At 40.3% G+C, this 15782-nt stretch overlaps 1 protein-coding gene across 5 annotated transcripts in view; it reads right to left on the bottom strand.

Annotated features, from left to right (window-relative positions):
• Positions 1–15782, bottom strand: part of clip1a (CAP-GLY domain containing linker protein 1a) — a 48633-nt gene that overhangs the window by 21456 nt on the left and 11395 nt on the right. For 4 of the 5 annotated variants that reach the window (XR_009649288.1, XM_060883838.1, XM_060883836.1 and 1 more), the window contains exons 9-15: positions 15318–15422; positions 13306–14220; positions 13025–13141; positions 12114–12171; positions 10925–11008; positions 10657–10813; positions 503–668 (exon numbers count right to left, since the gene is read on the bottom strand). Coding sequence is in view for 4 of the 5 variants with exons in the window: in XM_060883838.1 (XP_060739821.1) it covers positions 503–668; positions 10657–10813; positions 10925–11008; positions 12114–12171; positions 13025–13141; positions 13306–14220; positions 15318–15422 (1602 nt within the window). In the remaining variant the exon portion in view is untranslated. The remainder of the gene's footprint in view (positions 1–502; positions 669–10656; positions 10814–10924; positions 11009–12113; positions 12172–13024; positions 13142–13305; positions 14221–15317; positions 15423–15782) is intronic. The other variant, XM_060883839.1, reaches the window with a different exon arrangement.

Genomic DNA, 15782 nt, shown 5'->3' with positions numbered 1-15782 from the left:
TACCCTGCATTGCAAAACTTTGCATTCTGGGGATATACCCAGATCATCTTTCTATCAATAACAATCAGAGGACTCTTATCGATTTTGGCCTTCTGCAGGCCAGGAGGATGATTGCTTTGAGTTGGAAAGAGACTGAAATATCTTCAGTATACTCTTGGATCAAGGAGATGGCAATGTGTGTTACTTTAGAGAAGTTAACGTACATTACAAGGGGTAAAGTACAGCAATTTGAAGAGATGTGGGCACCTTTAATTGATTTCCTTAAGAAATAAGTGGATGCATGTAATAAGGTTTTGAGTGTGACATTTTTGTTCTGATTTGTTTTATTTTAATTACTGCTTTTTTGATCAACATATTTGGAAGGTTTTTGTAATTTATTTATGGTTAGTTTTATTGGAAAATCAATAAAAAAAATCATTGTTAAAAAAAAAAAAAAAAAACTTTGCTTAAACTCTACAAACCTTCAGGAAAACTCCTGATGACTGTGTGCACCTGCACTTACCAGCTGTTTGATCTTTTGCTGTAGATTGGAAACTTCTTCCTGGTGTCTTGCACTGCTGTCCTTTGTTTCCTGCTTTGCTCGAGACTGCTCCTGACTCCTGCTTTCCTCAGACCGAGCAAGCAACTCTTTCTGCTCAGAAAGCTGATTCTGAAGCTCTTCAAGTCTCCTGTAAATGGAATTACAAAAGTTGGTCAGTTAGCTGAAGAGAAGAAATTCATTATAAAAGAGGAATCATTACTTGATTTGTACAGTTTTATTTACAGCTCTTGGTAGATGACAAAGGGATATCTTGCAATATCCCTTCATAAGGTCTGATCTCCCCTTCAGTCACAGCTCACAACCTTGGGGTAACCATGGACAATCATCTGTCCTTTTCCTCGCATGTTCCTATTGCGACACACGCATGTCGGTTCCTTCTTTACATTAGAAGGATTCGGCCATTTTTGTCTACACAGGCTGCTGTATTTTACTTGTTCACTCTCGTCATCTCAAGACTGGACTACTACAACTCACTGCTGGCAGGTCTACCTATGAACGCAATTCGTCCTCTGCAAATGACCCAAAATGCAGCTGCACGACTTGTTTTCAACCTGCTTAAGTTCTCACACACCACCCCGCTGCCCCTCTCCCTCCACTGGAATCCAGTAGCTGAACGCATCAAATTCAAAACACTGGTGCTTGCCTACAAAGCCAAAAATAGACCAGTTCCCTCTTACCTTAAAGCCCTCATCACTCGTCCCACTGCACCCTGCACCCTCAGATCTACCAGCACTGCTCGACTGGTCCCACCATCTCTCAGGATTAGAGGCAAGTATACTACAAGACTCTTTTCTGTTCTGGCAGTGAGGTGGTGGAATGAACTTCCCCTAGGGGTCCGTACAGCTGAGTCACTGGCGGTTGAAGACCTACTTATTTATGACATACTTCAACTAGCACTTTCTTCCCTGTTTGTTGTATGGGTGTATTATTAAAAACAAATTAAACTAGATTTGTAAAGTTCGTTGCAACAAACTTTGATGTTGGCTTTGACAAAGCAAGTATTCGCAAAGGCCGGTGTTTTTTGGAGGTGAGTGGACATAAGGATCAGTGTTACATTTGGAGGCAAGTGGACAGAAGGCTAGGGTGCCAAAACATTTGGAGGCAAGTGGAGACGAGCATGTGACGTCATCTGAATACTCTTGAGGAAGTTCCCCACATTGGGTTGAGTGTTTTGATATGTCACATGTCCATGTTGTGCTAATTTTTTATTTTCACGTGACATCACCAGAATACACGTGAGGTAATTCCCCTCATTGGGCTGAGTGTTTTGATACATATATCAAAACACTCAGCCTACTGAGGGGAATTACCTCATAACATGCCAATGTTGTGCTAAATTTTGATTTTCACGTGACATGATGTGAGGTCATGTGACGTTATCAGAATACACGTGAGGAAGTTCCCCTCATTGTTGTAAGTGTTTTTTTGTTTTTTTTGTAATTCACTGTTTTTATTTTGATATAATATGCAAAAATACAACACAACAGAAAGAGAAAAAACCTTTTTAAACTAATACCCACCCACAACCACCCCCATCCCACCCCTATCCCGCTGCACCCCAGGACTCATGTAAATCAAAAGTACAACAGAATAAGCTCAAAGAAACAGTTGTAAGTGTTTTGATATATGACATGTCAATGTTGTAAAAAGGTTTTTTGATTTTGCATATTTTGGGAGCGGGGCTGCGGGACAACCGAAAGGCCAGTTGGTACACCAATTTAAACCTTTGTTCAGAGTATCACCCTAAAGGAGCTGGCCGAGTTTGGTGTAGATAGTTCAAAAGCTTGGAGAGTTATAAACCTCCAAAATTTATAATTGGAGTCTATGGGATAAAAGGCCATTTTGAGACCCGGTACTGGAAGTACCGGTACTCGGATCGCTTAGAAAAGTCATAGCAACAAACGTCAGACCAGGGTCTACAACATATCCGAATTTGGTGCATGTGGCTCAAAAGCCCTAGGAGGAGTTACTCTTGATAAATGTTTGTCTAAGCTTAAATAGGAAAACAGAATGTTGGCTTCTACAAAGCCAACATAATTACTAGATTTGTAAAGTTCGTCGAGACAAACTTTGATGTTGGCTTTGACGGTGCAAGTATTCGCAAAGGCCGGTGCTTTTTGGAGGCGAGTGGACATAAGGGTCAGTGTTACTTTTGTGAACAGAAAGATTGTGAAAGCTACTTGACCGCTAGGGTGGCAATACTTTTGGAGGCAAGCGGACATGAGCATGTGACGTGATCCAAATACCCGTGAGGCAGTTCCCCTCATTGTGCTGAGTGTTTTGATATGTCACATGTCCATGTTGTGCAAATTTTTGATTTCGCTTATTTTGGGCGCGGGGCTACACGTGGCGTCACGTGAAGTGACCAAAATACACGTGAGGCAGTTCCCCTCATTGTGCTGAGTGTTTTGATATGTCACAAGTCCATGTTGTGCAAATTTCTTATTTTCACGTGACATCACGTGAAGTCATGTGACGTGACCATAACACACGTGAGGCACTTCCCCTCATTGGGCTGAGTGTTTTGATATATGACATGTCCATGTTGTGCTAATTTTTGATTTCGCTTATTTTGGGGGCGGGGCTACACGTGACGTCATGTGACGTCACGTGATGTCACCAGTATACCCGGTGGGGTGCCAATACTTTTGGCAAAAAGTGGCTACTGAGGATTTGGACATTTCATGTCGATACTGCAGTCATTATGGGATTCTACTTATTATTACTACTGCATAGAACACAGGAGAGAAGCCGTGCCTGAGCTCTGCGCACGCTGCGTGTGTGAGAGCTTAGAGGAATTTTAGGAATTCCCCATTCAAGTCTATGGGACGTTCCATCGTCGAATACGGGAAAACCGAAAGTTCCCTCGGAACGCCGAGACAAAAACTTCGTCCGGAGTAACGTCCTAAAGAACCTGTCCGAGTTTGGTATAAATCGCTCGAAAACTTGCCGAGTTATAAACCTCCAAAGTTTATAATGGAAGTGGATACGAAAAAAGGCCACTTTGAGCTTCCGTACCGGGAATGCCGGAATTCCGATCGCTTAGAAAAGTAGTAGCAACAAACTTCAGACCAGGGTCTACGACATATTTGGTGCCGAATTTGGTGCATGTGGCTCGAAAGCCCTAGGAGGAGTTACTCTTGATAAATTTTTGTCTAAGAAGAAAATATAATAATAATAATAATAATAATAATAATAAGCTTATAACAGATTTCAGAATGTTGGCTTCTACAAAGCCAACATAATAATAATAATAAGCTTATAACGGATTTCAGAATGTTGGCTTCTACAAAGCCAACATAATAACTAGATTTGTAAAGTTTGTCGCGACAAACTTTGATGTTGGCTTTGACAAGGCAAGTATTCGCAAAGGCCGGTGCTTTTTGGAGGCGAGTGGACATAAGGGTCAGTGTTACTTTTGGAGGCAAGTGGACAGAAAGATTGTGAAAGCTACTTGACCGCTAGGGTGGCAATACTTTTGGAGGCAAGCGGACATAAGCATGTGACGTGATCCGAATACCCGTGAGGCAGTTCTCCTCATTGTGCTGAGTGTTTTGATACGTCACATGTCCATGTTGTGCAAATTTTTGATTTTCACGTGACGTGGCCAGAATACACGTGAGGCACTTCCCCTCATTGTGCTGAGTGTTTTGATATGTCACATGTCCATATTGTGCAAATTTTGGATTTTCATGTGACGACATGTGACGTGACCATAACACACGTGAGGCACTTCCCCTCATTGGGCTGAGTGTTTTGATATATGACATGTCCATGTTGTGCTAATTTTTGATTTCACTTATTTTGGGGGCGGGGCTACACGTGACGTCACGTGACGTGACCAAAATACACGTGGGGCAGTTCCCCTCATTGTGCTGAGTGTTTTGATATGTCACATGTCCATGTTCTGCAAATTTTTTATTTTCACGTGACGACACGTGACGTGACGTGACCATAACACACGTGAGGCACTTCCCCTCATTGGGCTGAGTGTTTTGATATATGACATGTCCATGTTGTGCTAACTTTTTGATTTTGCTTACTTTGGGGGCGGGGCTACACGTGACGTCACGTGACCAAAACACGCGTGAGGCAGTTCCCCTCATCGGGCTGAGTGTTTTGATATATGACATGTCCATGTTGTGCTAACTTTTTGATTTCGCTTATTCTGGGGGCGGGGCTACACGTGACGTCACATGAATACCCGGTGGGGTGCCAATACTTTTGGACAAAAGTGACTGCAGTTTTTACATGAAATGTCAAAACACTTAGTAGTCATTATGGAATTCTACTTATTATTATACTGCATAGAACAGTATTTTGGGGGCGGGGCTACACGTGACGTCACGTGAATACCCGGTGGGGTGCCAATACTTTTGGACAAAAGTGTATTGACTGGGGGCCAATACTTGTGGAATCATTGGATTGATAGTGTGGAGTTGATAGTTACATGTATTGAGAGTCTCCTTTACATCTACAGAGAGAACAAAAGAATTTTAAGAATTCCCCTGTAGCGTCTGGTACAAGTCATTTAGATTTCATATCCCAAGCGCCCTAAACTTCGGCATCTACTCTTCAATCAACCACTGAGCAACCCAGTTTTACAGTTTTATTGAGGGCCATATCCCACAGTGTCACCCACAAACACCTGGCTCCAAAATGTCTGGGATACTACACAAAGACCAGATAAGACCATGCTGTTTCTCTGATTGAACTCATAGGGACCTCAACCAGATAACACACACACACACTCACACACACACACGCACTCCCCTGCAAACGCACACACACGACACAATGGGACATTCCTTTTACTAATAAAACAAGTAGATAAGATACTCTAAGATTCTTACTCTCATAACCCTGTTGTAATGTGCTTCTTCTGTTAAGGCTTGCCTGACTTAAAATTACTTGCTCCTTACTTTCTTGAAAAGGGTGTATTTTATTTAGGTATCAGAACACAACACTGGATTAATATCAGTTATACTTTGATTACCGACCCTGGCATGTTAATGTATACCTGTTTTAATGCTGTATGTCCTTTTAAGGTTTGATGTCAGAATGTATACAAAATTATCTGTTTTCACTTCCCTAATGCAAATGCATTTTTGTTTTCTTTTGTGTTTCATTTTTGTCTCTTTCTTCTCTATCAGAACACAATATCGTAGTAACATCAGTTACACTTTGATTACTGATCCGTGTATATAATGTATAATCTTTATACCGTTATTTCCCCTTCATGTTTAGTATCCAAATGACCACAAAATTATCAGTTACTCAATTTTCAATCAATGGTGTATTTTATTTGAGCACGAAAGGCGCTATACCAACTTAATACACCTTGGGTAAAAACCTTAAAGTCATCTAAAAATTTGATAGCTAAACCACGTCCACAGACACCTGAAACAAAGAGTTTTTCCCTCCGAAATCCGGGTCGTAGTATTGGCCATGTCCCCAAAGATGGGTGGAGTTCAGGACCTTTAAATTGTCACAAACACCACCAATCCGTGGTCAGACTTTTGGAACAGCTTGGAGACGACTTCATCTTCCTTCAAGGAACTTCCAGCAAGCTTCACTTCCAATAACAACAACTGCTCTGATCTTGGAGAACTTGGAAGAACATCTGACCCCACCCTAACTGACTCTTCAGAGATTTCTCTGTTGCATCCGGACTCTTGTGCAGCAAGCCAATGCTGGGAAGTAACCGTTCCCTTTACCGATCCATTTAGATGCATATTTCAAGTAGGAATCTCGCATTGAATCGTAAGGTAAATTTAAGTTTCTGTGACGATTTCCCAGTCAGGGTGTGATTAATTTTGTAGTCTAAGCTTGCCATTCCTTTCCTTCCTTTCTAATTTCTTCCTTTCCAGTCTCTTCCTCCCTTTCCCCACTTTCAATTCCTTTTGTGTGTTTTATTTTCATCTTTGTTTTCTCTATTTCTTTTGTTGTTCGTGTAGTTAGTTTTATGTTGTGTTTGTCTCTTTCATTAAATGCCATATTTTTGTTCCACAAGTGATTGTCTCTGAGTATCGCTCATAAATGTAAGGTACCTGCAACATTTGGTCTGAACTACATGCTCTATTAAGTTAATTTAATTGAAATTACGGTATAAAGTAAAAGGGAAGATAGCGCCCTCATAGAATTAATAAAGGTTACACGGCCTGTTCACTGGACGAACAGACCAAATAAGTGTAACGTTAATTCCATTACCATCAATTTCAGCTTAGGTTAAAATATTTAGGAGTCACTATAACACGTTATAATTACTTATAAATATTTACCTTGCTTTGCGAGCCAAAATCGCTACACCCCATTCAAGTCTATGGGAAAAAAATACCCATTTGAGCTTCCGTACCGGGAATTCTGGAATTCCGATCGCTTATAAAAGTCATAGCACACCTGTCGTCAACGAGCCGGTCGATTTGGCACCTCATTCATGGCTCTAGGACAAAAGCTGCGGGACAAGTTACGCGCCAAAAAAGTGTCCGGAAGAAGAATAATAATAAATATGCAGAATAACAATAATGATGCTTTTCAAGCAGCATTAATAAGCTTATAAAGGAAATCAGAATGTTGGCTTCTACAAAGCCAACATAATAACTAGATTTGTAAAGTTCGTCGAGACAAACTTTGATGTTGGCTTTGACGGTGCAAGTATTCGCAAAGGCCGGTGCTTTTTGGAGGCGAGTAGACATAAGGGTCAGTGTTACTTTTGGAGGCAAGTGGACAGAAAGATTGTGAAAGCTACTGGAACGCTAGGGTGCCAATACTTTTGGAGGCAAGCGGACATGAGCATGTGACGTGATTCGAATACCCATGAGGCAGTTCCCCTCATTGTGCTGAGTGTTTTGATATATGACATGTCCATGTTGTGCAAAATTTATGATTTCGCTTATTTTGGGGGCGGGGCTACACGTGACATCACGTGAATACCCGGTGGGGTGCCAATACTTTTGGACAAAAGTGTATTGACTGGGGGCCAATACTTGTGGAAACATTGGATTGATAGTGTGGAGTTGGTAGTTACATGTATTGAGAGTGTGCTTTACATCTACAGAAAGAACAAAAGAATTTTAAGAATTCCCGATTCAAGTCTATGGGAAAAAAAAACCCTTTGAGCTTCCGTACTGGGAATTCCGGAATTCCGATCACTTATAAAAGTCAAAGCACAACTGTCTTCGACGTGCCGGTCGATTTGACACCTCATTCATGGGTCTAGGACAAAAGCTTACGTGCCGAAAAAGTGTCCGGAAGAATAATAATAATAATAATAATATAATAAGTATGCAGAATAACAATAATGATGCTTTTCAAGCACCATTAATAATAAGTATGCAAGAGAATAAGAATGTTGCTTTAGCAAGCACCATTAATAATAATAAGTATGCAGAATAGCAATAATGATGCTTTGCAAGCACCATTAATAATAATAATAATAATTAAAGCTGCAAGCAGCATTTCCTGGGTTCAAGCGTTTAAGGCCTTTGGATTGACATGTCAATATATGTCATGTCATGCTACATATGTCATGCCACAATATACGTCATGTGAAGTACTCACCCGTCCAGTTTTCCCTAAAATAAACAAAGTCATATCCATTAGAGATGAGCCGGATACTTGGCTGAAACGAGTATCCGGTACGGATAAAGCACTTCTGCCGAGTACAAGTATTATACGAGTAATACGAGTCAATATCTGTGCTCGGATTGAATGAAAATCATCATTGGGTAGCTGATTGTGTCAGCGTTCTATGATAGGCTAGTCACAGCGCCCCTCCCCTACACACATACAGATGTATTGTGTTGCTGTGTCTCGCTCTGCTCACTCACAGTCACACACAGAACAGCTCTCTGTCTCTCCCTCAGTCACTCGGGTTCACGGGTTTTTTCCGTTAACGTTTAGGGTTTCTTCAGCTTTTTACTTCGGGTTGTAACGTTAATAATACGTACTTACTAACCAGTAGAGTTCTGGTAAACGTGGGTTCGTTCAGATGTGGTGCTTGCTTGGTAGAATGCGACTCGCATTGCGTCTCTGCCTGTCGGAGATTTTTTTTCTTTTTTAAACCTTCAGCTGTTTCTAACCAGTAACCAGACACTGAGTGTCTGACACGTTTTTGCTGTATTTCATAAAAACATAAAGGTAGTAAGCTAGTGTTATAAATATTACAAATTAATTATTACCGGTTAAAGCCCCGCCCATTTCAAGACAAGCCCCGCCTACTTCTGGGTTAGGCCCCACCAACTCCGAGTTCTCAGAATCCAATCAGAATCAGAATCTTTGCCTTACGAGTCAGCACAAAATTGGGTTTTTGTACTGTTTTTTTTTTTAAAATGGCTGTTTTTAGTGATTTTTCCGTTATAGCACCACCAAGTGGCCAATCGCCGCAGTTTTTGAACTGTGACCTCAGTTTGACCTCTTTCACATGTGTCCCAGGTTTGGTGTTGATAGCTCATTTAGTTCTTGAGTTATTGACATTTTAGTAAAACTGGCTCCTCACAGTCCAAATGTTTTGGGGCCCCTTAAGGACCCTGAGGGGTTATGGGGACAAACGCGTTGAGGGGCGCTGAAGCGCCCCAAATTGTCCGATTCCACTGAGACCTTGGCCCTGAGTAACTGTGACCAGTACTACCATCTGATGGTAGTACTGGTCACAGTTACTGGTCACAGTCAAGCTTCGTGCTTGAACCCTAATAAAAATCTGAGCAAATACAATAGTGTTCCAGCGCTTCGCGCTTGAACCCTAATAATAATAAAAATCCTAACAAAAACAATAGGTTTCCAGCACTTCGCGCCTGAACCCTAATAATAAAAATCCTAACAAAAACAATAGGTTTCCAGTGCTTCGCGCTTGAATCCTAATAATAATAATATTATTATTATTATTATTATTATTATTAAGCTTATAAAGGAAATCAGAATGTTGGCTTCTACAAATAGAACATAACTAATTAATAGAACAAATAGAACATAGTTCTACAAATAGAACATAACTAACATAATTAAAAAAATTAAAAAAAAAAAAAAAAAAAACGTTTAAAAAAAAAAACTGAAACGGTTTGTTTATATATATATATATATATATATATATATATATATATATATATATATATATTTTTTTTTTTAAAACAAACCGTTTCAGACCTGCGAAATTTTCCACAGTTTGCATAGGAGCTTCCCATTTTAACAGCAAAACAACTGATTGCACCAAAAGAGACATCTGCACAGATGTTTGGAACCTCTCTGCCTGGATTTCACTCTCAATTTGTATTGTAATAAATTAAGAATTTCTGAGTTCATTGTGATCATACAACCAGTGCAGGTCTGACTTAACCATCATTATATAAGCAAATTAATAAGTTAATTCTATTTATTTATTTCAGCCAAAAATAGTCCAAAATAGTCATGTTTTTTTGCCCTGAATAGAAAAAAAGGATTCATTTTGGGGAAAAACACATTCAAACAGGCCTAGATTGAAGTGTAAAATCTTACTCTTCAATACAGATAATGCTGTTAGTAATAACAAGTGACTAATTTAAATCTAAATTTAAATATTTGCTCTTCAGGAGCATCATCTCACATCATCTGCTGTTCATCTGTAATTATGTTTTAAAATAAACCTTTTGCAAGGGTGTGCAGACAATGTGCTTTAGTTATTTAGCTTCATTAAACACATCCTTCAGGGGGAAAAAATGTCCCCTCTAAAGTGGAGGGAGGTAGAGGTGGTAGTTCTCAAAAAACTGGGATGTGAGGCTCATGTGAGAAAGTCCTGCTCGAAGACAAGCATACAGTTAAAAACCCTGTTAAACAAGAGTTAGTGCTGAAGCAAGTACAGCAAAGCTGTGACGTGTTTAGTGTTTCTAGACTGAAATGTGAGGGGTTTTTTTTGACTTGCACTGAATCTAAACCACGGACAGAAGAAAGCATTCTGCAAAAAAGAGAGTTAGTTATATATATAGAGATGGACAGATACAATATTCTAATCTATTCTGTAATTCAATATGCATCATTATTTTCCTTTGCGAGCTGTATGTACAGACATCTAGAGGCCTCCTCAGCCACCATAATGTATTATAATTATCTTGCACACGTGTGTGTTTATGTTTATTACATCTAACCTCTCTTTCTGAGTGAGATCTTCATTCATCTTGGTAAGCTGAGTCGAGCTGTCTCCAGACGACTTTATCAGCTCACTGATGTTGTCTTCTAGCTTAGCTTTATCTTTGGTTAGCTGCTCGAGCTTCTCTTCACCCGATTTCAACTTTGCCTCCAAACCTGAGAGGAAGGGAAGAAAAAAGCTTGATAACACTTTTCTGGTTTGTTTATGTAAAATTACTTAAGAGAGAAAGTCGATCAAGATTAACATGATTTTGACTGATCTCTCACCAGACAGCTGAATCTTTAGCTTTTCGGTCTCTCTGGAAAGATACGTGCATTGTTCCTCCTTTTTACTGAGCATGTCCTGTAACTCTGAAGAGAAAAAAAAACAAGACACCAACTACAATAAATATAAAAAAAATATCATTTGAAAGAACTTTCAATAAGTTAGAGGAAAAATATTGAGATATTGGCATCAAGATTTTATCATCTGCCGTTAGTATTTAAACAATGATCAAAAATCTATGGCCAAATTAACACTTTTTCTAAATAATGATCATTTTAACAGACATTCAGATGGCAAGTTTTCTTTTTGACTTCTTGAAATTTTTATTATTAATGGTGCTTGCAAAGCAACATTCTTACTATTGTGCCGGACAAAGATTCGGCGCGTAACTTGTCCCGCAGCTTTTGTCCTAGACCCATGAATGACATGTCAAATCGACCGGCTCATTGAGGAGATTTGTGATATGACTTTTATAAGCGATCCGAGTACCGGTACTTACGGTACCCAGGTCTCAATGTGGTCTTTTGTCCCATAGACTCCCATTATAAACTTTGGAGGTTTATAACTCGGCAAGCTTTCGAACTATGTACACCAAACTCGGCCAGCTCCTTTAGGGTGATACTCTGAACAAACTTTTAAATTGGTGTACCGACTGGCCTTCCGGTTGTGCCGCAGCCCCGCCCCAAAAATATGCAAAATCAAAAAACTTTTTACAACATGGACATGGGACAAAACACTCAGAACAATGAGGAGAACTTCCTCAAGCGTATTTTGATGACGTCACGTGAAAATAAAAAAATTAGCACAACATGGACATGTGACATATCAAAACACTCAGCACAATGAGAAAAACTTCAAGAGTATTCAGATGACGTCACATGCTCGTCTCGACTAGCCTCTGGGATTTGCCACGTGCAAGCACCATTCACATTTTCTTCAGGAAATGTACGTTCTAGTTTTCCATTATTATTTTTTTATTGATCAATTAGCAATGCTGTGGTATTATTTCAGAGCCTTGTGGTAAATGTTGATATACAAACACTGACAAGCGGCTGTTGTTTTGTTCATTCAAGTTTTCAGTACAACTTGGTATGATAAAAAACAAACAAAAAAAAAGGTAGAGATTTATAAATTGCTAAAGCAGAGATCAGAGCAAAAAATAAAAAATAAACATTTGGAGCACAAACTTACTCTGAACATCTTGTGAGGATGCCGCCTGTTTCTCTAAGGATGCTGTAACTTTTTGTTTCTACAACACAAAAAGAACTTCATTCCACAGTGACTAGACACAGAAAAAGGCAATTTATATTAAATGTACATACAGTTCATTTAAATAAAAATGATTGTTTTTTTTACCCATTTACAGTCAATACAGTGTGTGTGCTCTGTTACATTATTGTCTCTCTCTCTGAAAGGCCTGGACTCCATTAGCACCTATTCTGATTCCTAACCCAGACCGAGTCTTTGGGAAACACATCATAATGAACTGCTCATTTGGGACCACAACTACTAAGAGAATGTTAAGCAAGATTTTGACAGTATCCACAGAAAAGTCGGCTCCTATTTGAGCTACTCAGGAAGCTAACCATGTCACTTTAGATGGAGATATCCCACGTTTTGGTTGTGTCTGGAAACCTAGGGGTTAAAGATTTGTAGCTGGGAATAGCTAGCAAACTAGTCTGCAAAATATAAAGAGCATTAATACAAACAAAGGTAAATTAACATGCATATGGTCATGTAACTTGACGTGTTGAACCAGATAATCGGTCATCCGTTTACAGGGTTAATAATCTGCCAGGCTTCATAACAAGTATCATATGATCTTGTTCCAGCATCAAAGGTAAGTCAAGCCAGCGTTAAAGTGGGAGTGGGATTTCCTTCTTTTTCTGGTCAGTGAACTCACTCATCATCCAGGCAATCACATATATATTGTGCCCAATAGTATGGGCACAAAATTTGCATGGCTACTGATTTGTCCAGCAACGTTTGATACAATCTCATATGATTAGACCCAGTAGTCACCATTGTAGAACATTAGATATCTGCTATATTCCCTTCTGCATACGACACATTCAAATATTGCGAATACAGTGATCTCATACCAAGTCAGAAAGTTCTTGCTCCAACGAGCTCTTAGTTTGCTGCAGCGAGGCCAGGTTCTGTTGCCGTTCATCCAGCTCCTTCTGCTTGCCCTCCAGCATAGAGGTCACCTCAGTAACCTAGAAGCCACAAAAAAGCCCACATGAAGGCCACATGAAATGTGAATTGGGGGTTTACAAAAAACATCCAACTAATTAAGCGTACAGCAATTTTTTATTCTTGGTCTGACAAACCACTGGCCATTAAGTAGCTTAGTAATAAATGCTGTCAGTAAGTAACCTACCTTTCCTTCTTGCAAGCGAGCCTTGTCCTCTGCTTCCTCAACTCGAGATACCAGACTTTGGACCTCCTGGTCACCTTGGCTCTGGTGAGAGCAAAGGTTCTGAATGACAGCATTTTGGTCCTGGACTTCCCGAGCTTTCTCATCCACCTGGTGTTGCAGTTTAGAGTTGTCCTCTTCTAGCTCTTTCACCCTAATCTCAGCATTGTGCAGTTTACCCAAAGCTTCTTCTAACTCAACCAGGTGCTGGTCCTCCGCACTCTCCAGGTTAGTGCGAAGAGATTCCACAAGACGCTCCTTCTCCTCGGTCACAGCTTGTAGCTGTTTTCGGAGATCTTCAACATCTTGTGCCCACCTCATAGATTCAGCAATCTGCTTGGCTAGACTTTCCTCTAGCTTTAGTTTTTGCTCCAACTTTAGCCTCTCCATAGTTTCTCGCAACTTAAGTTCGGCTGCCTGGGGGTCTCCGGTCCCCTTGCCTGAGGTGGCCTTAAGCTCCTCCATGGCTTGCTGATGAGAAGTGACGGCTGAAGCTAGTTTGGCACGCCATAGCTCAATGACATCCGCTGTCTCCTTTTCTGCCTCGGCCAATCGTGCATGAAGCTGCTCGTTATCTTTTGATAAAAGTGCCGAAGTGGCTTGGAGTTGAGCCAAAGCCTCAGAATGTGCTTTTGTTTCTGCTTCCAGCTTGGTGCGCAGGGCAGCTAGTGCTGTCTCATGGCTAGCAGCTTGGGAGGAGAGCTGGGTACGAAGAAAACTCAGCTCTTCCTGAAGGACCGAAGCTGTTGGGTCCCCAGTAGAAGAAGTTTGTCCAGGACCAGACTCCAAATGTTGCCGAAGGGCGGCCACTTCTTTGTCTCTCAAAGCAAGGTCCCTTTCCAGTTCAAGGATGCGAGACTTCTCAGAGACTGTCGCAACCTAAAAACAGGAACATCCAGTAGTCTCGCAGAAAAGCACATTTTCTAATGGTGTGTGAGCATCGGTGATTATGCTGTGATTAGAAACTTAGGATTCAAGTGCACTCTCTCACTCAAGGAACAGGAAGTAAACAGTCTAGGGTTATTTCAGTTATTTCAATTATTTCATAATTTCCAAATAGTTCTGAGTAGACTAAATAGGTGAGGAAAGGTAGCCTAAACCTTATCCCGTATATGGAGTTATGAATGAACACAAGTGTAGTTTTTAAAAGGTGGGGTGGGGTGGGGTGGGTTGTACAGGTAGCAAAGCTAGGGAAGCAACACCTAAAAGAAAAATGTCAAGGCCTGATTGCAAATGAGCATAGTATGTCTTTATGCTCCCCTCTGACAATAAACCCTGAGGTCTTAACGACAACTTGCTTTGTTTAACATAAAATACAAATACAAAGGTATTTATCAGTCAAGCCTGTAATCAAACTTCATAACTGGACTAAAATATAGAGGAAATAAACATCCTCATTATCCTAAATCAGCAAAGTAATTTATTTTAGGTCACTCCCCAGATGTCAGCATTAAAATCTTGATTAGCCTGGAAACATGAGAGGGTCAGCCTTACTATTTTCCTAACCCTACTGCATATAATCTTACAATATTGTACCCTATTCAGACCTTGGTCAACCATACAGCCATTTTCTTTAGGCTCATAGCTTGTGTTTTCATTTTTAACTATTTCCTGTAATTGATGTGCCTTCAGAACAGTTGCTGGACCTGGCTTCAGGAAACTGGCAGGGAATTTTATATATTCGACACGGAATCCAGACTTCTTAGATTTTTTTCTTTCTTTTCTAAATCTATTCTTTGCCTTACACCTTGATCTATGATATTAAGTTAAAGGACCCATTTTAGGAACAACTAAAGCTATAGTTGTAGTTATATATAAGTTATAACACTTATATGATGTGAATGGGCCAGTGGACAGATGAATAAATTGAGAAACTGATTTGATTTTTCAAGGCACTGAATGAGCAGTCAGAACTTTATTTTAGGCCTGAAGCACCCTGAGCAAACCTGGTCAAAGCACACAGAGAGAGCCATTACCCTAGAGTCTTCTAACTCCCTCTGGAGTTTCTCAGCTTTGGTCTTTTCAAAGAGCAGACTTTGCTCGAGTTCCTTAAGGAGGGCATGCTCCCGTCTGGTCTGCGTCTGTTAGTACAGAAAGGAGGGAGAGGAAGAAAACACAACCAGTGCCACCATCACATGCCAGCCCAATGCACAAGGTGAGAAGAGGGAAGGGAAATGGGGTGAGGTGAGATGGCACATGCAGGTATTGTTGAAACACACAAAAAAGGTAAGGATGAATGAGGACAACACTGGATGCAGAAACACTTGAGCCTGCCACCAGTCGAAAATATCTGGAGAATAAAAACAACACAACAGGTGTTTGGCACAAAAGGATGAAATGTGTGAGTGAGCAAGCACATAACACAACGGCAACACAATCAGGAGAGGATCCTCGAGATCTTCACAGCTACTGAGGATTCAAAAGTTGTTTGGTGAAACTTT

The sequence above is a fragment of the Tachysurus vachellii genome, chromosome 12 (assembly GCF_030014155.1).
Source record: "Tachysurus vachellii isolate PV-2020 chromosome 12, HZAU_Pvac_v1, whole genome shotgun sequence".
In the NCBI taxonomy this organism is placed as follows: Eukaryota; Metazoa; Chordata; class Actinopteri; order Siluriformes; family Bagridae; genus Tachysurus; species Tachysurus vachellii.
Note: the sequence above shows the minus strand (reverse complement) of the source record. Positions and strands in the feature narration are given on the sequence as shown.